We start from the raw sequence: 27,972 nt of genomic DNA, 5'->3' as shown, positions 1-27,972 counted from the left end.
TTTTCACTGTATTCCTATTATCTTATCAGTATGTTTATTATACTAAACTATAATAATAATAAAAATAAAACAAAATAAAAAAATCTGAAAATTAATCAACAATGAAAATAAGTTGAATAATAAAATATTATAAATTAAATAATTAGTTGCCCTACTATTACTATAATTTGTTCAGTTGTTTTATTTTTAGGTTTTACTGGAGGAAGTTTTTCCAGGAAGTTTTTTCTTTACAGACAAACCAGGTTTTCCAGTTTTCAGGTCTTCTTTTATTTTCACTCTTGGAAATAAATCCCTTTCCTAGGCACTGGTGGACTGGTGAACATAATAAAGTTCACTCCAGGGTTCCCTTTTCATTTATTTCACCTCTACCCTTTAGACAGCTTGAGTCTGCCGCTGCTGCAGTTTCATCAGGAACAAATGTCTTGAAATCTACTTAGAATTCATAAAATGCTTCAGACCATGCCTGAGAATCATCATGACCCATACTTTGTATAAACACGTAAATAAATAAAGAGTGAGACACAGGGTTCAACCTTCTTGAAACAGATTTAATTTGTTGTTTGAGAGCAGAAACCTATTCTGTTCTCAGGCTGTAAGATTATATACGTGGGTCCAAAAACTTCTTGCTCAACCGTCTCCTTCTTTTCTTTTTTCATACTAAGTCCTGCCTCCAACACCCGGGGTTCAAATTCCATTTCCTCCCAACTCCCTCCTCCCTCAGCTACTACTGCTACAGTACGAGCTGCAGGACTGTCAGCTGCTGGAAGCACTGATAGTAAACCACCACGAGAGAAAACGAGAGAAACTGAGGCGGCCTACTGCTTCCACAGTGAGTCTGAATGAATTGTTTCTGTCCTTTCTGTCAGGGACTTTTCAGGCTTTTTTGTTTGTTTGTTTACTGGAACTGATTGGACTGGACTCTTCTGCTTTGTTAAAGCTGGTTTGTAAAAGCAGGAGAGATGTTGTTGGATTAATTAAGTTAGTTTATTGCTTCCTGGGTTGCCTCCTGACACTTCTGCTGTTGTGATTCATGAATGAAGGCTGCTGCAGTGGTGGGCAGTAACTAACCACATTCACTCAAGTGACAATTGTGCTTTTGTGTAAAAGTAATCACTTGTTGACATTTACAAGTTTGACATTTACCCAGTTAATTCAAAATTCAAAATCAAAACCAAATGAACACAGTTGTAAGGGAAAGGGAAAAGGAAGGGGAAAAAAAACAGCTTATAAGCTCTTTTTAATACCAATACCTGTGGTTTGTAAACCAGCTTCACCAACTGAGTCAGTATTTTAGCAGTCAGACCTATCCCACACACAGTGAAGTTACTGGAAATATTTGCAAACCATCATCATGCCAACCAACAGTGACTTGCACAAGATGTTGAAAGATGCTAAAAGAGAAAAAAAGCTCCAAGACAGAAAATAGCCTGAGAAGAGTCACTGACCACAGTCCACATTGCTGTTCCTCTAATGGCCACTAGATGCTGCTCAAAAAACTATTTAAATAAGTAAAGTGGCTGAATATAGATTAGCACCCCAAATTCTAGCAAATACTATACTATACAATACTAAAACTCAGTGGGTCAAATGGTTCCAATGTGTTAAACATATTTAAGCAACCTGATTTCAGACCCAGAGTATAATACCACTGTCATAAAATGGACAGCTGTACGTGTATCTGTTAGGATTATTATTACTTATGATCAAAAACTAGCAAGGCAACGACTTTTCTAACAGCCAAACATCAAGCAAGTGCAACAACACAAGACAGCTAATATTACAAGTCTAAAAGCAAGAAGCCTAGTTCAGCATCTGTCTTTCAGCCTTTTATTTCACAAAGCTTGCGCCAATGACTAAAAGCAAGGTCCAGATTTACTCTTGTCCCGTGGTTTCTTGCTCTGTCACTGTGTTCTTTTTCTCTTCTTACCTTCCTCAATCAACATCCTCCTTGGTCTCTTCTCAGGCATAAATAAATGGGTGTAGTTATTAATTTAAAGCGTGTGTTCAGTTGCTCTTTTAAATGCCTGGGTGAGGGGTGTACTCCTGTAAAGGCCTGGCTGTAGCGTGTGCTCTTGTAAAGGCCTCGGTGTCAGGTGTACTTTTGTAAATGCCATTATAATTATCATGTTAAGAGGTTTGATGTGTCCAAGGTTTGGAGGCTTTCAGTTTTCAGCTCTAATCTTCTGCTGCCCAGTGAGTCAGTCGGCTTGCTTGTTTGGGCTTAAATGAGATAAAACGATCACATAGAATAGCTTTTGCTGTTGACATTCCTCTGTTGATAATAATCCTTTCCTTCCGGCTCCTCTGAGGCTGAGTCCGTCCTCTTTCTTTCTCTTTCTGTTGCATTGTTTTCTTTGTTCTCTGTGTCGCTTTAATTTGGCTCATCTGTCACTTTTGTCCAAATCAAGAAATACAACACTCTAGGATGAGAAGAAAATGAGCAATATTTACTGAACTTGTTGTCTTGAAGTATGTGAAGTGTACAATTTAGCCTCTGATTATACCTTATGGATGTGTAGACATAATTAAGTCTGTGTTAGCAAATCATAAAAACAGCAGACTATTATTATTCCAACTTTTGTTAGATCCCATTGTGGTTTTAGCCACTTTAGCAGTTAGGAAAGTCAATGTTGCTTTCAGTCCATCGCTTTGGTCAAAACTTTTGGGTGAACTGTCATGGTTCAGGCATTCATGTTTCCCTCAAGATGAATTGTTCAAGATGAATTAACTTTGATTTTCCTATAAGCCTCAGCTGGCTTTGGGTGGTTATTTCAAATTAGCAGATGTTAGCATACTAACACCCTAGACTAAATGGTTAACATGGTAAACATTATTCCTGATAAACATCAGTGTGTTAGCACATTCATTGGTACCATGTTGGCTGCTGATACTGAGAGATATGAGATACAAAGAGATATAAAACGCCCACAGGAAAGACATAAAGAACATTACAACATCTGATGAGCTCAGTCCAAATCTCTGAATTCCTGAGTTTTTGGAGTTGTGTTCATTTTGCTGGGTCGTCTGTGCCTGTATGTTGTTTTTGATCCAGCAGTACTTTCCTTTTGGCTTTGGTCCAGACCTCTCCACACACAGGCAGCAGCTTTCACTCTCTCTCCCTCTCTTTGTTTAAACATACGCACATGCTCTCCATTATTCGAGAAAACTGAAACAAGCAGAAACTCTGGACCACAGGATGTGTTTTTGTGCTGCATCTGTGTTCAACATTAAGTCCTGATGCTAGAAAAGTTACTGTGTTACAGTAGCACGCACTGGGAAGTCACGTGATATTCTTCTCTGATATGGTTGTGTGTTTGCTGATTGGTGTTTTGATATCAGTGTGACAGACTGTGTTTGTATTTTGCAGGTGTTGTTCTGTTCTTCAGTCTCTGTGTGGTGAAATTTTAATTATGGGGTCCAACAACCACTGCATGAACTCTGACCCCGGACGGTCACAACCTCCTGCCCAGCGTCGGAGTCTCTTCAACAGCATCAAGGTTTGTCTTTACTTTCGAGAGTTTGAGGAGTAGTTGTGATCCCACAAAACAACTACTGTTGAAACCACTTTGTTGGGTTTTAATTTAAATCAGGCAGCAGCTGCTTTCCTTCAGAAACCTTGCTGTGGCCAATAAGAGTATTAAGTTTTCAGACCTGTAGTTCATTTGTTTTGTTCCACATCAGGAACTAATTTGATTATATCAATTTATACATCATTCAAGACTAGTCCTAGTAAACTTTTAAAGAAACGCCATGTATGAGCAAATGTATAAATCTGCTAGCTGTAAGTCTGTGGTAGTTACAGTGTTGAATATATGTGGGGTGTGGAGGCCAAACAATCAGGAAAACCAGACCAAAAGATGATGATGATCTGAAATGATCGGTTCAGATCGAGATCGAGAGATTGTGATCAAGATATTGAGATTAGGAGACTGAGATCGCCCTCTAAAGGCAATCTCTACCTGCATCCAAGTGCAACTAAACCTGTAGGTAAAAACCCTCCATAACTGGTCCAAACAAGGGTCTAAGATCTAAGGTCTAAGTCACTAGTTTTCTCTACATGTAATTGGATAGCACTGTAGTTTTCCAGAGATCAGTTGCTTTGAGCTAAGTCCTGCCTGAGGAGGAGCTTCACTTCCTAAAATCCATCCTGGTATTGTTCTCTGAGGTCTCAATATGTAAACATTTCCTCCCATGCGGGTCGCATTATGAGCTCACTGTTTGTTTAAATTTAACTTTTTGAGTCTCCACCTTTTGTTATATGTTGCACTGCATTACCAGGAGTTTGTTCCATATAGATTTAACCATATTAACTTAAAGCATCACACAAGCAAATAGTCAAACCCAACCATCATCATCTTCATAATACCTAAACTACTTCTTCATTTTCTTGTTATTCTTCTACCACTATTCCTTCTTCTTCTCCTTCTCCTCCTCTTTGCAGTTCTTCGTGCTTTGCCACAGTATGCTGCAGCTGGCGCAGCTGTTGGTGTCGGGCTACATGAAGAGCTCCATCATCACCATTGAGAGACGCTACGGACTCTCTAGCCAAAAGTCGGGGATCCTGGCTGCTTTCAACGAGGTCAATATACCGTAATGTTTACCTATCTATTGGTAATTCCACCTGCTCAGACCAGATGTCCAATGTGTTAGGTGCACTCAAACAAAGACTTGGTCATAAAGAATTATGAGTAAAAATCCTGCATTCAACCATTGCCACCTCAAGTAAGTGAGTCTATCATTGATGTGAAATATACCCCAACAGGCTGCTATAGGACTCCAACACAAAGCTAAGTCTTGAATCATCCGGATGGCTTATTATACGGCTACTTACAATGGATATCAATATTTTATCAAATTATTGATTTTAAAAATAATGTCCACTGTGACCGCAGAGTCTATAATCAGAGCTACATCCATCAAAACAATCTGTTATTCATAGCAGCGTTGAAGAAATCGGGTATTGTACCAAGAACAATACAACAGACAACAGAACTGTCAGAACTGTCCAAATAAACTTGTGTGTGCAGGTGGGAAACACGGTCCTCATCATCTTCGTGAGTTTCTTTGGGAGTCGAGTCCATCGGCCGCGGTTCATTGGAGGTGGAGCTCTGCTGGCTTGTCTGGCCTCACTACTGATTGCATTGCCGCATTTTCTGAGTGGGCCGTACAAGTACACCGGTCAGACCAGCTGTGAGTTCAAACACACAGACACACACACATACAAAGATCTGGTTTCATTGTTCCCATGAAAGCTGCCCACTTCTAAGAGGATGATTACTAAAGCTTTTAGTAGCTTTAGTAAGCAATTACTAAATACTTTTTTTGCATTTTAGCTTTTGATGTGGCTCATGTGGTAATCAGTAATGTATTAGGATCATTGCTGAAAAAAAATAAAAAATGAAAATGTCTGTGAAGAGACATCGAAGACAAGATCAAACTGAGAGACTTCCATCGGTCAAGCTGATAACTTCCTGTTTAGCCCTCTGCTAACTTGAATAGATATGAAATTATTTAATTGTGTGGCTCTTCTAGAGTCTCAGTCTGAGAAATCCTAAATTTCCCACTGTCCAGACAATACGCCTTTTTGACATGAACATCATCAGCTTTCCTCTGGTGCCACTTTTAGGACTAACTTGACATTTTTGCCCCATTGCGGGCAGCGACCTCTGATTGTTGGGGCATGATCCAGAAACTTACATGTAGATGTTTATAGGACACTGAAATGTGGTAAACTCCCCTTTACCTTGTTTTCCAACAGCTTCCAGTGACAACAGCACAAACCTCTGCCAATCAAAGATTACCCTCACCACTTCATCCTCCAATCAGAGCTGCAGTGACCAGGAGAATCCCACCCAGCGGATGGTGTACCCTCTGCTGCTGCTGGGTCAACTGCTGCTGGGTATTGGAGCCGTCCCCATCCAGCCTTTTGGCATCTCTTACATCGACGACTATGCCAGCAAAAAGAACTCACCGCTCTATCTCGGTATGGCCGCTGAGGAAACACTGATGAATCAATGGTTTCCGCCATGGCAAAGCAAAGTCACAACTCATCAGAATTAACTAACTATTTAACTAATTAGCAACTTCTCTGCAGAAATTAAAATCCACATTTAGCTACCTCAAATAGTGTAGACACACCTCTTCATTAATCACTGATTAGCACTTTGTGCATCTTGGGCAGGCCGGATAATCATTCAAGACTGATTGAGAGCTACTGTTTCAGTTTCCCATGAGAAAGCGCTGTCTGACACCAAGGTGAATTGGTAAAAATATTCTAAATATAACATAAACTTACACTGTTATTTTTTGTGTCCAAAATACATGTGGTTGCTGCCCTCATCCACAGCAGTACATTTCTCGGCTTCTGTACCTCAATACTTTACACAACCCCATTAAGTGGTCTGGGGAAGTAGCCTCTCAAAGTAGGTCCTCAGGCTGCTGACATTTGCTGTCTTTAATTTAAGTGTCAGGAAATACGTGTCTCAAGTGATTTCGACACATATGGTCATACAGAAAGCTGACTTATTTAGCAGATCCCTGATCAGATAAACCACTAAATGATCTTTGTGGGTGTGAGGGAGCGGCGTAGTTCATAAATAACATTCACCCATCTGTTTATGTTGGATCGTGTGTTTTAAATCTCATCCAGATCACAAAACCTAACTGAACTATCACAGTTCACAGCCCGCTGTTGACAGCAGTAAACTGATTATAACGAATGATATCGTTCCGTTTGCACTGATCCACACGGTCAGTACTCACTATTCAACTCCTGCTTTTTTAGGTTGAAGGGTAGGTGATACTCCTGCACTAACACTCTCTTTAAAACTCCTTCCTCGTAATAATTACCTGTTTGAGGCATGAATGGAATTTCTTAGTTGGCAGATGAAAACTTCTTCACAATGTGGACATTTCCATGGGTTATGTAACATTTTCCATGGAACCAGGTCAACATCGTAATCATATTACCGATGCTATATGTATGAAAGACATAGAACCATAAAACCACACAAGGAGCAGTTAACAGATCTCAGTGAGGTCATGTGATCGGTTCAGAACATCTGGCTCCATGTTAACAGGCCCTGCACAGTAACACCAGTCTGTGGTATCTGCAGGCTCTCTGCCGACATAACAACCCTGTATTTATCTGTCCTCTGGAACCAGTCTAAGTCTGAACCTGATCCATACAGAGAAAACCAGAAGTAATCCAAGTGTCTGTTCATATATTGTCTTCTATGCAGGAACACATCCTTTTATATTGTGCACTTAAGTTACTGAAGTAAGTCTGAGAACAATGGTCTGTCTTTGTTCTGTTTTTCAGGGATCCTCCTCGCTGTGACCTCCATTGGCCCGGCCTTTGGCTTCATCACCGGCTCCCTCATGCAGCGCTTTTATGTTGACTTTGACAAGTTGTCCAAAGGTGAGGATTCACAGCTGGAATTAAATGTTGTACAATACTTTGTGTAAAGTCAAGTTCATATTAACACTTATTTAAAAAGAAGGGGAGGATTTCCTGCATGTGGCAGCCGTGTATTGTCTTTTTAAGTGTGAAGTAAAAAGCGTGAACAGCTGATTAATGTTAGTCATTTCCTCAGTACCAACTATACAAACAGAGCACATAACAGAGCAAATTACTGACATGGAGTTCAACCTATTTATCACACACAAGTCATCTGTCATCTGACATTTTTTGGACAGTCTGAGTTGATAGGCCAAATCACAAACCAGGAAAAAACAAAACGTACAAAGTGTTTCATTATTTATCATTGATCAAAAAAAAAAAATAAATAAATATTGTTGCACAACTTTACAAAAATATGAAATATGATGAGCTGAGTCAGTATTACAAGTCTAAGACTAGTCCAAGTCAAAACCCCAAAGAGAATTTAGACAAATCCAAGTCAAAATCTCAAAAGATGTCCAAGACAAAAACACCATGAGGCGTGGCTGGGAAGAGTTAAAATATTCAGAAAGAGAGAAACAAGATAAAAGTTAGAAGACACAATGTCAAGACAGAGTCTGCACTGAAGTACTGCAGCTCTGGTAATGTGACTGAACAACTGAATCAACCTGGGCTTCACGTGACCAGAAGCATTATGAAATACCTAAAATACAGTTTGAAACGTTTGATTTTGGCTGCAGTCCTGTGAAGTTTAACAGGTGTTTCATTGCGCGGAGTGTCGACATATTGAACTTGTCACTGTTTGTCACACCTGTCACAGACAGGTGTAAGTGATCTCATCTTCGCTTTTTTTTTACAGGAGACGTTTTGACATGTAGTAGTAAAAGTGTGACTGTGACTAATTATGATGTCTTCACGTGTCCCAGTAAACCATGACTGTAAACCAGCATGAACAAACAGGACCCTGGAACAGAAGCAGCTGAATGGTCAATGTCGTTTTTGTTATTTACACCTGTGATTTTCATACTGTTTGTATTAGTCACACCTCCAGTTCACTTGTAAGTAGACGTGATGAGCTGTTCATTTTCAAATTGTGAGTGTTTACATACAGTAATGTGGCAAATGCTAGTAAACCTCAGTCCAGTGTGAGATTTCACATTAATTAAAGGGTACATTTCTGAGTCATTAAACTTCAGAGAGTTGTATTTCGACCTCAGGCTACAGAGACGTCAGCACTGAGTCACTTTGGTTCAGTTTGTTTGGCAGGTTTCCTTAAGACAAACGGTTACTTCACACCCAGCCTGACCTCGTTTTCTTCATAGTGGAAATGGGCATGCAGCAACAGCAGTCAACCCTGAAGGCATTCACACAGCTCTGCAACAAGACAGACATTTGAAATTGACCACATCTTTTGATAAAAGTAACGTAATGCAACTTTTGAAACAACATATAACACTCTTAAATCAAAACATCAAAACAAAAGAGATAAAATCCACCTTTGACCAATTAAGTATACACAAGCTGCTACAAGCATTCGCTGCGTTCAGGCCAATTTGAGCTGTGTGTGGGAAAAAACAACCTTTCATTCATCTGAATAAGATCAGTCTGGTGGCCGAGACCCAGCAAAATAAAAACAGGTTTATCCGGTAAAGACGTTTAACCAGGCCAAATTTGAGCTCCAGGTGTTGCGTTGTACACATTACAGACAGATAACTCTGTAACATGAAACATATTTCTATTGTCAGCTCTACACAGCAAGATAAAATAATGATAAAGTGACAATTCTTCAGAGTTTGCAAGAGCTGAGAGAGAACAAAATGTTCTGATTTCTGATAAACCCTTCTGGTTATATTTCAGCGCATTCAACACTCTTACCACTTGTTTTATGAATTCCTCAAAGTATGAGTCATTTTCCATATTTTTAGACTGTGATTAATACTGAATTTGTTAGAACACAGAAGACCTGTACAAAAAAGGTCAAAGTCATCTTCACTTGCTGAGGAGACTCAGGTCCTTTTGGAGTGTGCAGGACTAAATAAACTGTGGTGGCTTCTGCTATATGTTACAAGGTAATCTACAGGAGGCATAAGCATGGAGAAAGGCAGAAAAAGACTTAACAAACTGGCCAAGAGGTCCAGCTCTGTCCTGGACTGTCCTCTAGACTAAATAGTGGAAGTGGGAGAGAGGAGGATGTTTGCAAAGTTGACATTCATAATGAACAACCTCCTGCATGGAATGTGGGGGCCTTAAACAGCTCCTCCAGCAACAGACTGCTACTCCCACCATGTAAGAGTGCTACCGCAGGTCCTTGATTTCAACAGCTGTCAGACTCTTTAACATGAGATATCCTAAGGCATGAGATAATGCAGCACTGTTTCACAGTTATAATTTCACTCTATACGTGCATAATCATATTTACATCTCCCTTCTTTTACAATTATATTACTCTGTGCAATTGCAAGTTAATGCATAACATTAATTTTAGTTAGCTAACTATATGTGCAACTTAAATGTAGGTTGTGTAGGTTAGGTTTTTTTGATTTTGGCATGATTTGTTTTTACTGCCATCATTGCATCGTGGTCAAAACACAGGTGGTGCAGCTGGAAACATCTGCAGTAGATGAGCTCTTCACACATTTAAAGCAGACCAAGTAAAACATAGATTTCTGGCTCAATAATATGCTTGAGTAAACACGTACTTGTCCTTAATAAGAAATATTATTTTACTTGACTTACTCTTAATATGTAATCCACCCTTGTCTATCATACAATGTGGATGAAAAACATCAGTATTATGTCTCACAAAGACTAAATGAAACCCTCTATGAGAACCACAGATGCTGTTGGAATAGAAACCAACCTGGAAAGTATAATGAAATTCTAGGTGACCTAGGCTATTGGCCACCTTACCACATATCTTTAGATGACTTCTAGCATTTTAGCTATCTTTGCTGAATCAGCAGAAACACAGGGCGTTTCCGGGCTCATATTTCGGTATATTTTTCAAGACGCGACAGTGAGAGCTTGTTGTTAGACGCTCGCAAAGTGTTTCACTGAACATCACTACCTCTAAAATTAATGGTGCTTGTCTGTCCTCAAACAAAAACGTGTTTCCTCAAACCATATGGGGTGAATAGAAGATGAAGGTTATTGTGCAAGTCAGCGAGTTTGTGTTTGTGCGTGTGTGTGCAGCCAGGATGATGTATGTGCTAATGCATGCATGTATAATATGTATGTTTAGGAGGATGTTTGTATATGTAGGATTTTTTTTTTTGTTTCTTTGTTCAAACAGTTGAGGACTGTGTGAGTGTGTGTGTACGTCTAGCTTTGTGGGGACTTGGATCATGACCAGGGATGTGATGACTTTCACTGTATGAACAGATATGAATTTACAATATAAATATGATATATTATTTTTTTTAAAACATATGAAAATTGAGGATTGAGAGGAAGAGTAAAGTGATGAATGTGTACATGGGGAGAACCGTCTGCGATCTGAGTTGCTGTGGTCTTTTTAAGATTCTGCTTGCCTTCTGCAGACCTCATAAATGAAATATGTCCTGTGTGGCCTGAAGACTATTGCTTGTGACTCCATAATGGATTGAGAGATCATTGTGTGACTCAGCTGGTCTTTGTTCTGCATATAAGCCAGGCATTTATTTCTATTGGTGGTTCTGTGTGTGACTCGTGAATAGTTATCTTGTTATCTTTTTCCTGCAGACATCCTATTTGTCAAAAAACAAACTGTTTAGGGAAGAAGGCCACATCTTCACACCGAATATTCGAAATAAAATATAAATATTCAGTTCACACTTTTCAAATTGTTCTGTTGCTGTCCAGACAGAAAAACTAAAATGTTGAAATTAGAGCTGATACAGTTACTCAGTCAATGGTTGGCAATGGTTTGATAGCCAATAAAATACTTTTTTCAAGTCAAACATTCACTATTTCCTGCTTTAAAAACTGGGGATTTGCTTTCTTGTGTTATATTAAAGCGGATACCTTTACTCTTGCACTGTTGTCTATTTCCAGCATAGAAATATCTCAGTCAGTCATTATCTGTTAAATCATAAGGCAATAAAATCCATGTGTGCCTTTATCTTATCATAACCCTTTTCATTAACCAATCAATCAAATACATCAACTGCAAAACAACCTCTTGTAATATTTGCAGAACCAAAGAACAAAAACAAGAAAAGAACACATCATTCCAGTGCTAACCTTTCAACGGGATCGGTTTTTAATGTTTTATATTTTAATGATATGACCCTTACACCACACATAACATCATGAGGTCAAGGAAAGATGAGACGATACAATTTGTAAGGTTAATACAGCAGCCGTTCTGGAGCTTTCAGTCATATCATATAATCTTCAATGGCAGATAGAGTTTGACCAGTTATAGTGGAAGTCTTGCCTAAATGTGAGGCAGTGCAAGGAAGCTAAAGTGGGAGAAATATGATCTTTGATCCTGGTTCCTGTCAGTACACGTGCTGCAGCATTGTGGATCAACTGTACTACAGTCTTAAGAGACATTTTGGGGCAGCCTGGTAATAAGAAGATACAATAATTCAGTCCAGAAGTTACAAATCTATGGACTAGAACCTCTGCATCTGTTTGAGACAGAATGTGCCTTTTGCGATGTTACATAGGTGAGAAAGGCAGTCTTTGATGTTTGCTTTATGTCTGAATTAAAGGACATATCCTAAACAAAGAAAGATTTCCAAGGTGGCCAAGGTGATCTCATCTTAAGTAACTATATCTTCAGATCAAGAGTTTCAGAGTCTGTCCATAGAGATTATGTTATGGGTAATGTAGGAGGAAGAAGAATGTGTGGAATAAAAACAACAATATATTTGGTTTCCCTGCTTTGACTTTGATCTTTTGTTTTTCAGCAATCAATCTAGAGTCTGGTGGTGTTGTTAGAGCACCAGTACATAATACAGTATGGGTAAACAGCATAGCTGTTTGGGGTGTGCATAATGCTGTTTGGGCATTTATTTCTTGTTCCTTTGTTCCTGTGCTGCCTTGTATGAAGTTCTGTCAGTGCCCAGTACCCCAAAACATATTTGATATTATCTCTACTCTAACTCAGCCAAATTTCATTGGTGTGGGATAAAGTCTATCTTATTTTAACATATCTTATGACATATTCTGGTTTAAGCTTAGGGCAGACATCCACAGCTGTCACACCTGCTCAGGTATCCTGTTTCAACAAGTTGCCATGTTGTTGCAACGGTACCATCACTATCCACCCACGACTACCCATAACTGTTTATGGTTAGATTGTTTTGCTTATTTGAGAGAGCAATATGATGGTGGACCAACAAAGAATGTAACAGACCTGCTAAACCACCATGGTAGTGTAATGTTTTGCCTAGCCTTGGTGAGGCGCTGTCACGTTTTCGACATGGCCTAAAAATTCTATTTGTCATTATATTTTGTATAATTCACATTGCCTTTTCATTCCTCTATGTTCTCTACCGGTTTGATTGTGATCTTGATCTGACTATGAATACAAATGTAATGTGAAGGTTAGTTTATCTATGTTTCATGACTGACATGTTTTCTTCTTTTTCCAGACGAGATTGAGTTGAACCCCAAGGACTTGCGCTGGGTGGGGGCCTGGTGGCTCGGTTTCCTAGTGGCGTCTTGCCTTCTCTTCCTCACTGCGCTACCTTACCTCTTCTTCCCCAGAAACATGCCCAAAGAGGTGAGCATAAAGGTTCCTAATTGCTCAACAGGTCCTTTAGAGTCTTCTTTTTAAGACAATAAACTAAAATACGTGTTCTGTAGTGAACTGATATTATCCTACAGCCTGTCTGAATCAATTTCTCATTGGTTGTGTTTTTCTATTTTGGTGCTCATTTTAAAGTATTGCCTTAGGTTTCTTGGTTAGGTTTAGGAACAGATCATAGTTTGGGTTAATATAATGAATCAATGTTGACTTTTGGTTTTATATTGGACCCAAACAGCAGCTTTCTGGTAGAAAATCCTGAAGACGAACTTACCTCAGGTGCAGAAACAAACCCTAAGTCTTATAATAGATTTGTAGATCTAGATGCAATCTTGGTTCACTGGTTTACACACCAGAATAGAAACCAATGCTAGTTAAATGGGCATATTTAAATTTGCTGATGGTCAAACATCACAATTTAGAAAGTTCAATCAAAGAACTCTTTACAATGGAAACCTGAATCGAAACTGGGAAGTTCACTGGGAAGTTCATATTTATTACCCCATTAAGTGTTGCATGGCAACTAAACTTTTGCATTTTCCTGTCATTAAATACCTGAAAAATGTGACCAGGCTTTTTAGATGTAAGTACATGGTGACAGCAGATTTACTGAATGAATTACTGTTTAGAAGCTTTGTACAACAGCTGCTTAATTTCAAGCATCTTGATGGCAGCTTATTGTCATCATACTTACTGCTGTGATAAACATCAGCTGGGGTTTTCTTTGCTGTGTGTCGACAGGAAATGAGAGCCTGACAGTTTTAAAAATAGCTTGTGTCTTACAGAAAAGAAAAAAATAGAATCAATTTTTCAACATGAGAAATTTATGTTACTGAAGCACAAGACAGATGTTTTTTTTGGCCTTTTATGCCTTTATTGATAGTCCAGCTGATGATAGACAGGAAGCAGGGGGCAGAGAGAGGGGGAGTGACACGCAGTAAATGGCCGTCCAATGCGGGATTCGAACCAGGGCCAGCTGCAGCGAGGACTGAAGCCTCTACAAACGGGGCGGCCGCTTAACCCACTACGCTACAGACCACCCCACAAGATAGATGTTTACATCAATTTTAATAAAAAGTGAGAGAGGACTGATCAGGTTGTGGTGACTTGGCTGATTTTACTCTCATGTAGCTGAACTGTTGTTTATTCTTAGGAAATAGATAATAATATAAAGTTAAGTTGCTCATTTCAATGACAGTTCACATTATACTGTACACTGCAGTACCTAGGAAATGAATTGTTCAAGTACTATAAAAAAAGAAAGGCAGATCACTTGGTAGGACTGAAATATATATATATATATATATATATATATATATTGTAGAGGAGCATATGTCAAACTGACAAAGTTAAAACAGGAGGTCAATGGGCTCCATTTTCCTCTAATGCGTGATGAACAGGTGCCAGATTGTTTTATTAAAGTAACCACTGTCACTCTCATTAAAATGTGTCATCAACAGGGTGTTGATTAGCTCAGTTGGTAGAGCATCTGCCCCATGTATGAAGTCTTTCCGCAGCGCCCCAGGGTTTGAATCTGACCTGTGACCCTTTGCTGCACGTCATTTCCCACATTCCTGTCATTCTTCAGCTGTCTCTCGTTTGAAAAAAAAAGTGTAATCAACAAGATTTAAAATGAAAAAACAAGCTCTTAAAGATAATACAAGAATGCTCATCAACTGAATCTGTGTCAGTTCAACAAGCTCTAACAGGAATTCGTTTTATAGTGTGTCTGGGCTCAGTTCCCAAAACAGAGTTAAACAAGTTCAACTTCAACAGTTGCTCAACAGAACTCTGAATCTGAAATGACTCCCTGATGATAAAGCAGTGGACTGCGGCCAAACCTTCATTTTTAAACACAAGATATTTGACTTCACATGAAGTATGTGTGTAAAAATCCAAATCCGAGAAACACTTTTTAATCTTTTTGTAGATAGGGAAGTTTCAGCCACTACATCAATAAACTAACATACAACCCCTGAATAGTCTGAAATGTGAACTCACCATAGCACGTTTCCACTTTCCATCAGTCCAACTCAGACAAGCTTGGGTCAGGAAAAGTCAGCTGTGATTCTGGATGTTATTGACATGTGGCTTTCTCCTTGCGTAAGTCTTAACTTGCATTTGTAGACGCAGCTTTGAACTGTGTTTACCACCAATGGTTTGCTGAGGTGTTCCTGAGCACGGGCATTCATTGTTGTTTTTGGGCCTTGCCACTTACATGCAGAGATTTCTCTGGATTCTCTGAATCTTTTAATGATATTATAAATTGGAGATGGTGAAATCCATAAATTAAGTTAAACTGTGTGTTGTGTCCTTTTGGGGATGCCCCTTTTATTCCCAATCATGATACTCTGTTTTGACACACTTTTGCTGATGCTGTCACACATTCATTGTGATGTGTTGATGCATCAAATTGAGAATGAGTATATATTTACAACAAACAGTTCAATCTGAAGATTAAATGTCTTGCATTTGTACTCTCTGCAACTGAATACAGGTTGAAGAACTTTGCATCCTGTTTTTATTTACATTTTACACACTTTTTTTATTGTAGATAAGTTGTGGTTTTGAGGAAACATGTCTGAACACACTGTCACTGCTTCATGTTCAGCATATTTTCAGATAACACTGATCTGGTTAGATCAGAATCAGAAACAAAAATGAACAAAATATACACACAGCATTAAAAGAAAAAAATGTCATTGCAGTGTCTCCACAGTGATGAACTTTTCCATCATTTTCTTCTTGTGGATTTTTGAATTTTTCCTCCTGAACTCATTCTACAGCTCCACCACCACCACATCAAAATGCCAGATATGGAGATATCCTTCCACTGTCTGTTGTTTGGTTAAATGTCGATTTAATGCATCCATTTGACAAAAACATTTCATGATTTAAACTGTTAGGGTTGCACATTGGTGCATTGCAGTCCCAGCCAGCTTTTCTGTGTGGGGTTTGCATGTTCTTCACATTTCTGTCTCTCTAGGTATTCTGGCTGCCTCTCATCCCACAGTCTTAAGACTTAAGTTAATTGGTGAGTCTAAATTGCCTGTAGGTGTGAATATGGGCATGAATGGTTGTTTGTTTTTATGATTGGCGACTTGTCCAGGGTGTACCCCACCTCTAACCCAGTATCAGCAGGGGTCTGCTCCAGCCCCCAGCAACCCTGATAAGAATAAGGATAAGCAGCTATTGAAAATAGTTGGATTTAAGTTGCATATCAGAATTGTTGCATCAAAACTAACATTTGAGTTTTGTTTTGATTGTAAAGGACTGAACATAATCAGTAAAACTTTCCCATGTCTTTAAAATCGAAAGCATTTGAGAGGTGTGGCTTCACTCAGCTGAACTTTGGCTCTGTTGACTACTTTGCCTGACGTGTGTGCTGGTGTTGTTTAAACAGTCGTATCAGATCATTGAGCAACCTGCTGGCACGATTCCTTATGTCGTTAACAACTCTTTTTTAGTATTGGAGCCAACATACAACACACAATGGTTTTAATATCCTTTATACAATCATGTCTGTTTTTATTACAGTGGGAGATTGAAGTTTTGTGCCAACACTGTAGGTTTCACTGCAAATGTGATGCTTCTTCACTAGATTTAAACAGCATAAAACATCTGATATCTTCTGTAAAGGAACTTTATTTTATTTTAAGTTTATAAAGAACATCTGCAGAGTTTTTAATCCATCAGTTTTGTGTTTGTGGTCCTGGAGATGCCGGCACTGGTGGAATCTAACTTGGTTCATTTACTTTACTTTACGTTACTTTACTTTACTTTACTTTACTTTACTTTACTAATACTGTCCTCCAGTACAAATGACTGAAAATACTATTAGGTTTCAACAACAGGAGAACTACTTACAGATTCAAATCATTAATTCAAAATATAAATCAAAATGTAAATCTCAAAGTATTTGAGATTTACCTTTACTAAGATGAAGTAGGTCTTGAATGCAGTACTACTGCACTATGCCTTCATACTGTCCTTTGGCCCATTTTATTTAAAATTGATTACATTCATGGAACATATTTGGAGACATACATAAAAAGTTTCTCTATCTGTTGTGCATTAGTCATACAGATGAACCAAAACATGCCGTCTCAGCAGTGATCCATCAAGGTTGGAAATTAGATGACTGGGTCAGAATATCTCCAAAACTGCAGCTCTAGTGTGGTGTTCCCAGTCTGCAGTGGTAAGTAGCTATCAAAAGTGGTCCAAGGAAGGAAAAACAGTGAGCCAGCAACTGGGTTATGGGTGGCCAAGTTTCGATGATAAACTTGGGGGAGGGAAGTCTGGTTTCTTTTACATCACATGGATGGCTGTGTGTGTCGCAAACCTGGTGAACATGACACCAGGATAAACTGTGGGAAGAAGGCAAGCCTGAGCAAAAAGTGACGAAATAAACCTTCATTCTATAAGTAACTTCTGCTTTCCCCAGAAAAGATCAGCAATAAGTTGTGTCTGCTGTTACATCAGTCCATACCATACACCGTTTCAGGGCATGTTTATCTAAAGTGACCTACAGAGTTGAGAATGTAAATCTTTCAAGTATGCAGCACCAGCAAGCTCCCTAAAAGTAGCAACAGTGATGTTCTGTTTCCATATTTGTCCAGGACGGTGCAGACGATGTGGAGCCCAAACCAGACTGTAAGCAGCAGCAGACACAAGAGCTTCAGGAAGTCTCTCTTCTTCAGTTCTTCAAAAGTAAGACTCTTTTCCTCTTCTGCTTCCTGTCTGATGAGGCAGCAGAGGTGTATTAAAAGAAGCTTCAAGTGTTTCATCATCACCAAAGTCTCCACAGGAAATGTTTTGATTGAAGTTTTAAAAAAGTGAATTCACCGAAATAAAAAACAATAATTCCACTTACTTCAGTGAAATGTGTCGATTTAGGTTTTATATGTGAGATATTTCTGCTTTCATTTGTGATCCTCACAGCAGAAAAAATACTGCTGTGAGTAAAATAAACAGCATCATCTCTTCCCAGCAACAGTGTCTGTTATTCTGGGCACAACACACTCCTTGGGACCATTTCTTTGGAATTATATTAGTGTTGCACACTTGAGCACAAAGGATCACTCTCAGGCGTGCATGAGTTTTTGATTCTTTACTTTTGTCTGTCAACACAGAAACACAAGCACATCAGCACGACAACATGCAGGCTGGGGGTCCATTAATTAATTGGCGCTCTCTTGCACTACCCTAAAAGGACCCTTAAGCTGCCTCGTAGTGCCTGTGCCTGAGCTATACGTTGGATATACCTTTTAACCTACTGCAAATATTAGCTGATCTTCTGCACAAATATCACATTGCAAATAAATAAAAATAATGACAACAAAATGAGAACACACTACACACTGAATACAAACTGAGAATGGGGGTGTCCATGAATCTTGCCAACATTACTATGAGTCCCACATTAGCCTTACAGATATACAACAAGCTGTGACTGGAAAATTATTTGTGGAAAGACTTACTTTTATGTCCTTAAAACTGAATCTGAATTGTAATTTGAAATTGAATTTCTTAGTTTGGAAGTGAACATTCAGTTTTTGACAATTCAAATTCAGTTTTCTGTGACAGTTTTCTGGTAGTTGAGGCAGAGCAATCGAGTGCAGATACACAGGACGCCCCTTGGCCAATCAGCATCTACGCGTGTGTGTGTGCCATGGCAACTGCTGCTGTTATGGGCATTTGTTTTTATTTTATATTTTATAAAACAGTCGTCAGAGTTGTACTAGACTCGCTGGCATTTCCATTATGTGATTTCTGCATTAATTTGCGAGGTTTTCTTAATTAATCTCTCAACTGCTGCCGCTGTGTGGCACAGCTGCCACTGACCTGCCGTGACAACTCCTGCTGCTTTGATGCTTTTGATCTGTTTTTATTTTTTATCTTATAAATAATAATTTACTGTGACCTTTTTCCTATATAGTGTATCATGATTGAATAATTGAACAACATATTTTAGGATATTATATTTAATTCTTTGTATTGTGGTAGGATTTGATCCAGAAAATTGGATATTATTATGGAAAATTTGTTTGTGTTATCTTTTATCCTCATCCTCCTTTACTGTCCCTCAGGTTTTCCTCATATCGCTCTGCGAACGCTGCGCAGTCCCATCTACTTGTTGGTGGTTCTGGCCCAGGTGAACCTGGCAGCACTGCTGTCCGGCCTTGCCACCTTTATGGCAAAGTTCATTGAGAGGCAGTTCAGTCAGACTTCCTCCTTTTCCACTATGATGATAGGTACGACGTGTACATGAATTAATTTTTAAGGTACAGCGGTATCAAACTGTTACAAGTTACATAACACATGAAACTAAAACTGATTTCTTTCTCTCAGGAGGAGTTTGTATCCCAATGGCAGTGCTGGGTATCGTTCTGGGTGGAGTTCTGATGCGGAGGTTGAATCTTTCAGTCAATGGTGCCAGCAAGTTGTGCACCACTGCCATCCTGCTCTGCATGTTTACTGCATTGCCGCTGTTGCTCATTGGCTGCCCGACTCAGAAGATTGCTGGGGTCTTTCCTCCCAGGTAGTGACACCATTAGTTTACATGCACCAAGTACATGGACTGCAGAGGCCTGGGGAACTACTACCAACACCACCAACAGATAACAAATTTCACCACTGACAGGAAACTAGTTTCACTACCAACACTGAACTCATTTTATTATGAACAGGGAGGTAATTTAGCCAACTACAGGGAACTAATTTCACCACTTACAGGGAACTAGTTTTACCACTGACAGGGAACTAATTTTATTATAACTAATTTCCCGACTGACTGAAAATTACTAATAGAGAACTAATTTTGCTGGGAACTAATGTCACTGGTTCATCCATTTTTAAGAGGTTTTTACATTTTTTTTTTTCAGCTCTGATGCGTTGTCATGCAGCTCTGGCTGTGGGTGTCCTCAGGAGGCATTTAACCCGGTCTGTGGTTCGGACGGTGTTGAGTTCAGGTCTCCCTGTCACGCCGGCTGCATTGCCATAGAGACAGATGCCAACAACAAACCCATAGTAAGAAATGTTTTATCATTTTACTTCAAAATTGTTATTTCATCTTTGAAACATCCTGTTATCACACATTCTGACTAATGCAGAAACTCGGTTAAAATCATTTCGTGTTCAGATTCTCATTTAAACTGGTGCTGCTGAAGCTCTGCATTTGCATGCTGCTCTCTGAGAGCTTGTGGTTATTGTTAAAGGGGATGACCTCACATTTTGTCTTTTGGTGAATACTTCTTTGTTTTATTCACAGCTGTGGAGGCTGTGTTTGTCCTCTCTTCTGCTAAAAAATATAAATTATAATCTATCCTCTTTTATCATCTCACTGTCTCTTTCACAGAAGTACCCTGTTTTTGATTATGTTGGCCTCCTACTTTTGATTCCACCAACATCTCATTCTCTAGAAGCGGTCTGAAATGACAGCATTAATATGCATAGTGAGAGAAATGTAGAGGCCAAACAAAGCTGTCTGTGTTACTCGAGGGACTGAAAGCTTTTGGAAGCTGGAGTAAAGTTCACAGAAAAACAATTTCAAACACTTAACTATTTAGATGGATGACTGAATAGATGGATTGATGGCTGGATTGTTCGGTAGGTAGGTCAGTAGCTAAAATTGTTGTTTTTCTGTCAGTTTATTATCTAAAGTCAGGGTTTTCAATGTCCTGATCTTTTAGTCTGGCCATTAGATTGTGATGTATCATGTGAAAAATTTGGCCTGATGGCACTAGAGGAAAGCTTAGAAGTCCCCTAAGACATGAGAATTCTTTCTCTGGGAAGAAATCTTTGAGAAAAACTGTTGAAATCTTACAGATAATGATTAAAACATGTTACTTAGTGTTCAGAGGAACACTCAAACCATGATGTCATCCTTTATTTTAATTAAAACCAGGAAATGATTAGTCCACTCTCTGTCAATCTGAGAGTGAAACTACTTTAGTAGTGATACATGTTTTTCTTGTAAGCAGCACATTTTTGACTCTGAAAATGAAACTAGAAATTGGGAGTCAGAACATAATTTCCAGAGAAGATTCGTAGGTGTTCATCATTACAATGACAACGTTCAGCATTCCAGGTTGTGATAAACTGGAGAGAGACCAGCATGCGATTCAACCAGAAGTCATGTGGACAAGGAGTGACTCAGATGATAAAACTCTACTTTCACTCTGTCCCTCCCACATGTTCTTTGTAACTAATGTCTGATGTCTGTCACACTTGTCACCCGCAAATTGTAACATTGGTTTGCTTTGATACCAAGTAACAGCTTCTTTCACATATTTGTTCCATTATTTTCCTCCTTTCCTCTCTGCTCTAATATAATAAAACAATAAACATCTTATTTATATGAACCATTGCTGTTTTTATGAATCCTTAATCTTTCCTCTAGCACTACCATCAGGACAAACTACATTCTTAGCTTATTATTTGTTCACATTCTGTAATGACCACACCGTGTGTGTCTGTCTGTGCAGAACTACACAGAGTGTCGATGTGTCAGCGGTCTCGGGTACGCCTCTCCTGGGACCTGTGGCAGCGGATGTTCCCACCTCCTTCTCCCCTTCATGGTGCTGATCGGTCTCACCAGCTTCATCGCCGCCTTCTCCCAGACGCCCTCCTACATGATGATACTCAGGTCTGAAATCAAAAATGACAAAATATGTCTGTGATATCACTGTGTAAATATGTTGTACGCATGTTTCTTATGATTACATGATCAAAAACAGCCAAACATTAAGCAAGTGCAACAATACAACAAATAGCAGCCAGTTAATATTACTTATTAGTCCAACAGCAAGAAGCTCAGCCTGGCGTCTGTCTTTCAGCCTTTTATTTCACCAAGCTCTCACCAACAAATAAAAGTCAGTCCCATATTTACTCTTGTCCAACAGCTTCTCTAAGTCACTCCCTCATTTTCTCTTTTTAGCTTCTTCCATCAACGTTCTCTTTGATGTCTACATCTCTGGCATTATGTCCATAGAGGCTGTTGAGCCCTGTTACATGACCCGCTTGCCCAGCTCAGTCTAGGAAGCCTGGCTAACAGCAGCTGCAGTTGGCAGCAGTTTACTTTGATGTCCATCAGGAGACTCTGTAAATCACATACATCATACATTGCATCCATAAAATATCATCCAATTTCACCAAAATCAGCAAAATAGTTGGTTGTGTGTGACTTAGTGCTATAAAGCGTTACATACTTCTCCTGACCCGGAGCCCAAAGTTACACAGTGTGAGAACAGATGACAAATGACGAAGACACCATTCACCTGATTACAAGTCAGTGTAGCATCAACATGATTTAAAAACATAATTCTATTTAAGTTATTTTATGGTAGAAAAGATACACAATGGTACTTTTACTCAAAAACAAAACAATATTGTGAGTTGGCTGATTTTCAGTGACTTTACACTCGCACACTAAAGGTTTATTTCTCACAATTTCTGTTTGTGTACTAGTTTGTACATTTGTGGGTCAGGATGGACATGTCTGTTTTGAATGGTGCCTTTGTCGGGTTTATTTGGCAACATATCAATGAAGCTCAGGTCTTATTCCCATTATTGTCCCTGGCAAGTTCTGCAGTGATAAGTAGCCTTTATCCTAGAAACATGTGTATTATGTCTGCATGTTCAGATTTGACTGGCTCAGAGAATGGGTGGTTTTTCTTTCTTTTTTTTTTTTTAATAACACAGAAACTGCAAGCACACACAAACGCAGAAAATAAGCATTAACCATCAGCATCTTTCTTCTGAATGTGATGTTTGTCTGCAGGACGGTGGCCATAGAGGACAAGTCTTTTGCAGTGGGAGTCCAGCACATGTTGTTCAGAGTCCTCGGTGAGTCAACAGTGCCAGTCACTGAGTCACACATATTTACCCCAAAACCTTCACCAAGGCACCTGAGGTCAGTGGTTAAAGTATTAGAAAAATCAGGCCAACACAAATTTAAGCTCAGTAGATAAACAGCAGCCTGCAGCAACTCTTTCAATTAAAGGTCCAGTGTGTAAGATTTTAGGAGTATTTCTTACCAGAAGTATGCCTTAAAATTAGCCAAAACAAACCAAAACAAACCAAACACTGATCTAGATATGATCTTTTGCTTTTTATGTGATTTGTGCAGCCACAGTTTTTCCTACATGTACATGCTTGGAAGGAGAGGGGCGAGTATTCATTTGGTTGCAATCTGCAACTTCGCCAGTAGGTGCCACTAAATCCTACACTCTGGACCTTTTAACCTACAACAGTTAATTCCGACAAATTTATTTGATTAGAGCGTATCCGCACTGGGACTTTCCAGGTGTTCAGATGTTATAGTTACATTGACATTATACTAACGTTACATTAATGGTTGTAATCTATCAAAGAATTGTGTCAAAGATTTACACATTTCTAAAAAATACTTTGAAAACACACACAAGGATCAACCATTTACTGCATAGTGCTTTAGAAACTGAATATGATCAGCTGATAATAAACCCGATCAGCCACCATAAGTAATCAAACATTAATTAAACCAATAACTGACAGCAGTCAACTTCACACAATTTTATTATACTTAGCAGTTACTTAGTGTTTCTGTAGCTAAAAATAAACATAGGAAGTTTGAATTAAACTTAAATAAGAGCTGGTTGGTGTATCGGATAAGTTAACAAAGTTTGCCAGGGCCAAGTATGAACTTGTGAGCAGTTGAAAAGATTTTATGTTAACTGTTTTTCTTATAAGTCACAAGCAGGGCTTGATATCTACTCTTGCAATCTGCAGAAAGAATAACTTTATTTCAGTTTCCCCTGCTTTGATTGGCATGGCATGAAAAGAATCAACGGAAGAAATATCCTTCATCGTTTCATCCATCATAAATGTGTGTGTTTTTGTTTTTTTTGTGCAGCGTTCATGCCGGGCCCGGTGTTGTATGGCAGTGTCATTGACACCACCTGCATCCTGTGGGGCAAAAAGTGTGGCAAAAATACTTCCTGTCTCTACTACAACCTGGACCGCTTCAGACAGAGGTCAGTTTACTTACTCTCATCAATGTGATTTATGTCTCTTATGTCTCGCGAATTTACCTCTATGTATTGTGTCCTCTTTAGCCCTCTACTGGCCCACTATTTCATTCTCCCTTCTCTCTTCAAGTTTTATTTAGACAGTAGTACAAAGAAGGTTTGAAGTCCATGCAGGCTTTATTTTTTTAACCATAATAAGGACAAGCAGGTCCACTGATATCTTTCAACTATCAGAAACTATTTTATACATTTGTCGGTCAGGTTTATGTCACCAATAAACCTAGTTTGGTTTATTGACATTGTAAAATATTTATGAAATTCAACCTATCAGAGCAATAAAGTCCCATCATTGTTCCTGGTGTTTTCAAAGTTCTCTGAAGTTAATCTATGAACTATGAACAAAAAGGGTTTTAAAATATCCATTTACTCATTAGGAACACTATCTATTTACCTAACAGCAGATGTTTAATGTTTACCTTGGAGATGTTGTGCATCTGTGAAAAATCTGGTTGTCAGCACAAAAACATGCTGTTTCTGAGTGTGAAGTCATAGTGACACAATTTAACAGTTTTTTGTGGCTTTGATGCTTTCCTCAGAAATTTGCTCCAAAACAACAAAAAAGTCCATGACCACCTGTGATTTTGTGTGTGCAGGTTTCTGGGTCTGCAGGTCGTCTTTGTGTGCGGGGGGCTGCTCTGCTTCCTGTTGACGGTCGTGGTCCTGCGAAGGAGATCCAGCATTGAGGAACCACAGCCGACAGAAAGTAAAGGAGGGTACGAGCTGGTGAAGGATGTGGAAAGACCGAAGAATGTTTCGTCCAAAGAAAAAGAAATGAATGGCATCAAGACCTGAAGAAAGCCAACAAGAGAAAGGTGGGAAAGAAAGATGAAAGGCAGCTGGACAAACAAGAAAGTTCAGAAAGTTTCTTAAGATGGTTGGAAGCTGCTACGATACCAAAGCTTCAAGTTACAGGGCATGTCTAGTGTTTCTCCTGTCTTTTGTGTAAAGGGCCAGTCAGCCTGTATAATGACATTGTAATTGCTTTACACTAAATACTCAGTACATGCTCTGCTAACACTAGTAGTGGAATAAGTATGATGTTCTACTTTGGAACAAGTATAAATACCACACTGTACAAATACTCTTTTCATAATGTGACTAAAGTGGGTATTAGCATTAAAATATACTTAAAGTACCAAAACTAAAAATACTCATTGAGCCGGTTTGAGCCAGTTTCAAAATAACAAATCTGACAGAATTGTATAATCATTCTTATTCCATTGATGTGTTCACTTTTAGTCACTGAAGTGTTGCAGCTGCATTGTAACAAAATGCATTTGAACTACTTAATATACTCCTGGCTTTATAATCATCATCATAACACATCATTTATTGATTATATTTTGTATTAATCTGAATATCTAAAGTTGCTAAAGCTGTCAGATCAATGTAGCACAGTAGACAAGTGTAAGATATGTAGCTGTGACAAGTATAGATGGGTATAAAATGAAAGTAAAGTACAAATACCTCAAAATGTACTTGAGTGAATGTACTTTCTACTGAACACACTTCCAAATTGTTCCAAAAACACTGATTTGTTTGAACATACGCCGATCAATATAATGTGACATGTGACAACACACGTACGCTGCTTTTATACGATTCAGTGAGCCCAAACATCAATGTGCATTTTTGAAATAGAGAATCAGGTGCTGACATTTAATAAGCTGTACATCCCAACTTTTCCCTCCAAATACAAAGTAAGGACACTTTGAACTGTGGGGGTGATTTCAGTTGTTCAGATTGTTGTTAGGCATGCAAGCAGTATGGCTCTAGAGATAGTACTGTACTGTAGGTCGGCCCAGAAGGGAACCACTGATGGATTTATGTTCAGCTCAGGATGATTTCTTTGACTTTTCTTCCACATCATCAACAGTCTATTAATCTTTTTTTTTTCCTGCGAGACTAATGTGAACCAGCCAGCTGACGCCTTCCGCTGCTTTTGTGGGTCATGTAACCACATCGCTTCCACTTTAAGCCTATTTCTCATGTAATTTCATATGTTTTAGGCTTTTCACATGCTGTGATTTTTTTTCTCTATGACATGGCATGTAAAGTGACTCACTATCTCACCATAACTGCATGACTGGTGTGTTACTCATACACCATTTGATGATACCAGACTGGTCTTAGAGGATGTAACGGTCTGTTAAGTCTCACCTTGCATATCATCCCCATCTCTCTCATTTCCCATAGTTTCTCCACTATTGGCTTTCCGATGAAGGCATTAAAATGGACCAAAAATAAGCTATAAAAAGGTCTTGAAGACCAAAGAATCGAATTTCCTTCATGAGTAAACCCAAACTTCACACCTCAGGGGACCTGGGGGACGTCAGATACTACATCCATGCATGTCAGATCGTATTTTCAGCAGGGGTTGCTGCCCTGTATATGTGTGTCAGAATACACACACATTATATAACTGACAGATGTTGTGAAGTGAATTTTCTATTCTTAAATGTGAAGCTTGCTTGAAAATAATATCACAGCTCGATGTCATAGTGGTTCTAAGGAAATGTCTTTCTGCATCATTACAATAACCGATTACAATAACCACGCAGCTAGCTGCGATAAGCCACACATGAAGCATGAAGCCGTATAACTGAAGACTTTATTACAATGCTTTACACAAAATATACTGATTGCATGATAAGATATCTCAGGGGTCAGTGTATATTTGAATCTCCAGCTTGTAAAAACACCATTGTTCTTGGTGTTAAAGCCGTCCTCACAGTGATTTAAAGTTGAATCCAGACAAACAAAAATATTATTTGAGTCACTGCTTCAGAGCTCTGAGTCTGCATTATTCTTTAAATTCAGTCTATTGTTTGAATAGTGGGAGATCACCATGGGTGCTCATTTCTGAAATTAAGAAAGAAAGACGAGTTCTCTGTATAAGAACCTGCTGCAACTACAACTTCTCTCCTAATGACAACATACGTCCAGGTCAAGATTTAAGTGCAAACTGAATCTGTTGACATCTTAAAAGTGACTCATTGAAATGTTGGTTGTTTCGATGAATCTGTAATGTTAAACGTGAATCGTAGTGAGTCTGACTGGAGCTTTTCTTTATGTCATTTTTTAAGTACTAAAACAGCTTTTACTTTGAAAATCAGAATCATATATATTTTGCATAATGCATAAAAATGCATTAATATTAAAGACTGCTTTCCAATGTATTTGTTTTGTTTTTTACAAAACGTCTCTGAGCTTTGATTAGTTTTGTACAAATGTTGTCTTTTTATTGTCTTATCTTTGTTTTTACTTTGTCCCAGGTATAATTTTCACTGTGTGAGCTCAAACCAGCTAACTGCATATTTTTCTATATAAAAACCCAGAAACGTGAATCTTTAGCATTTCATGACCTGCTCTGCAGATGATGACAATTGTTTTCTATTGCTGATTTTTTTTTTGCCAATTTGTATATGTATTAAAACAGCTTTTACTTTGAAATTTAAAAAAACATTTTAATTTTTTAAACAAAGAAAATGTATAAAGCTTATTTTGATTAATTCCTTATCTTTAAGTGTTTTTCTAACTTTTCTGTTTCATAAAAAAGTTGCTCTCTTTGTCATATCTTTGTTTTCACTTTAACTTTGTTTCATTCCAATATTGCTCTCATTCATTTTCTCCACATTCTGAGGTAAAACTCACTTGTGAAGTTATTCCTACCTTTGATAAATGTTTATAAATTTAAAACTGAGCCGAGACACATTCAAGCCAGTCTGAGTGAATTTGAATAAATCTCTGAAAACATGCATAAA

General features: G+C 38.6%; 1 protein-coding gene across 1 annotated transcript; it reads left to right on the top strand.

Moving 5' to 3' along the window:
• Positions 1–681: 681 nt before the first annotated feature.
• slco2b1 (solute carrier organic anion transporter family, member 2B1) lies at positions 682–27,972 on the top strand. The gene is made up of 15 exons (XM_019267069.2): positions 682–829; positions 3,368–3,497; positions 4,442–4,579; positions 5,028–5,190; positions 5,759–5,983; positions 7,322–7,420; positions 12,985–13,115; positions 17,759–17,849; positions 19,229–19,393; positions 19,491–19,680; positions 20,024–20,168; positions 21,626–21,786; positions 22,921–22,985; positions 24,034–24,154; positions 24,802–27,972. The coding sequence occupies exons 2-15, from the start codon at positions 3,411–3,413 to the stop codon at positions 24,998–25,000; spliced, it is 1,980 nt and encodes a 659-aa protein (XP_019122614.1). The 5' UTR covers positions 682–829; positions 3,368–3,410; the 3' UTR covers positions 25,001–27,972.

This window comes from Larimichthys crocea, chromosome XXII, assembly GCF_000972845.2.
Source record: "Larimichthys crocea isolate SSNF chromosome XXII, L_crocea_2.0, whole genome shotgun sequence".
NCBI classification, from domain to species: domain Eukaryota; kingdom Metazoa; phylum Chordata; class Actinopteri; family Sciaenidae; genus Larimichthys; species Larimichthys crocea.
The sequence above is the reverse complement of the archived record's forward strand: the minus strand, read 5'-3'. Positions and strand labels throughout refer to the sequence as shown.

What these genes read in the sequence shown, in the direction of transcription:
- slco2b1 (XM_019267069.2), top strand. Translation starts at nt 3,411, where the DNA reads ATGGGGTCCAACAACCACTGCATGAACTCTGACCCCGGACGGTCACAA. An exon ending in GTACACCGGTCAGACCAGCT is followed by an intron (nt 5,191 to 5,758) that starts GTGAGTTCAAAC and finishes GTTTTCCAACAG; the next exon opens with CTTCCAGTGACAACAGCACA. An exon ending in TCCTACATGATGATACTCAG is followed by an intron (nt 21,787 to 22,920) that starts GTCTGAAATCAA and finishes GTTTGTCTGCAG; the next exon opens with GACGGTGGCCATAGAGGACA.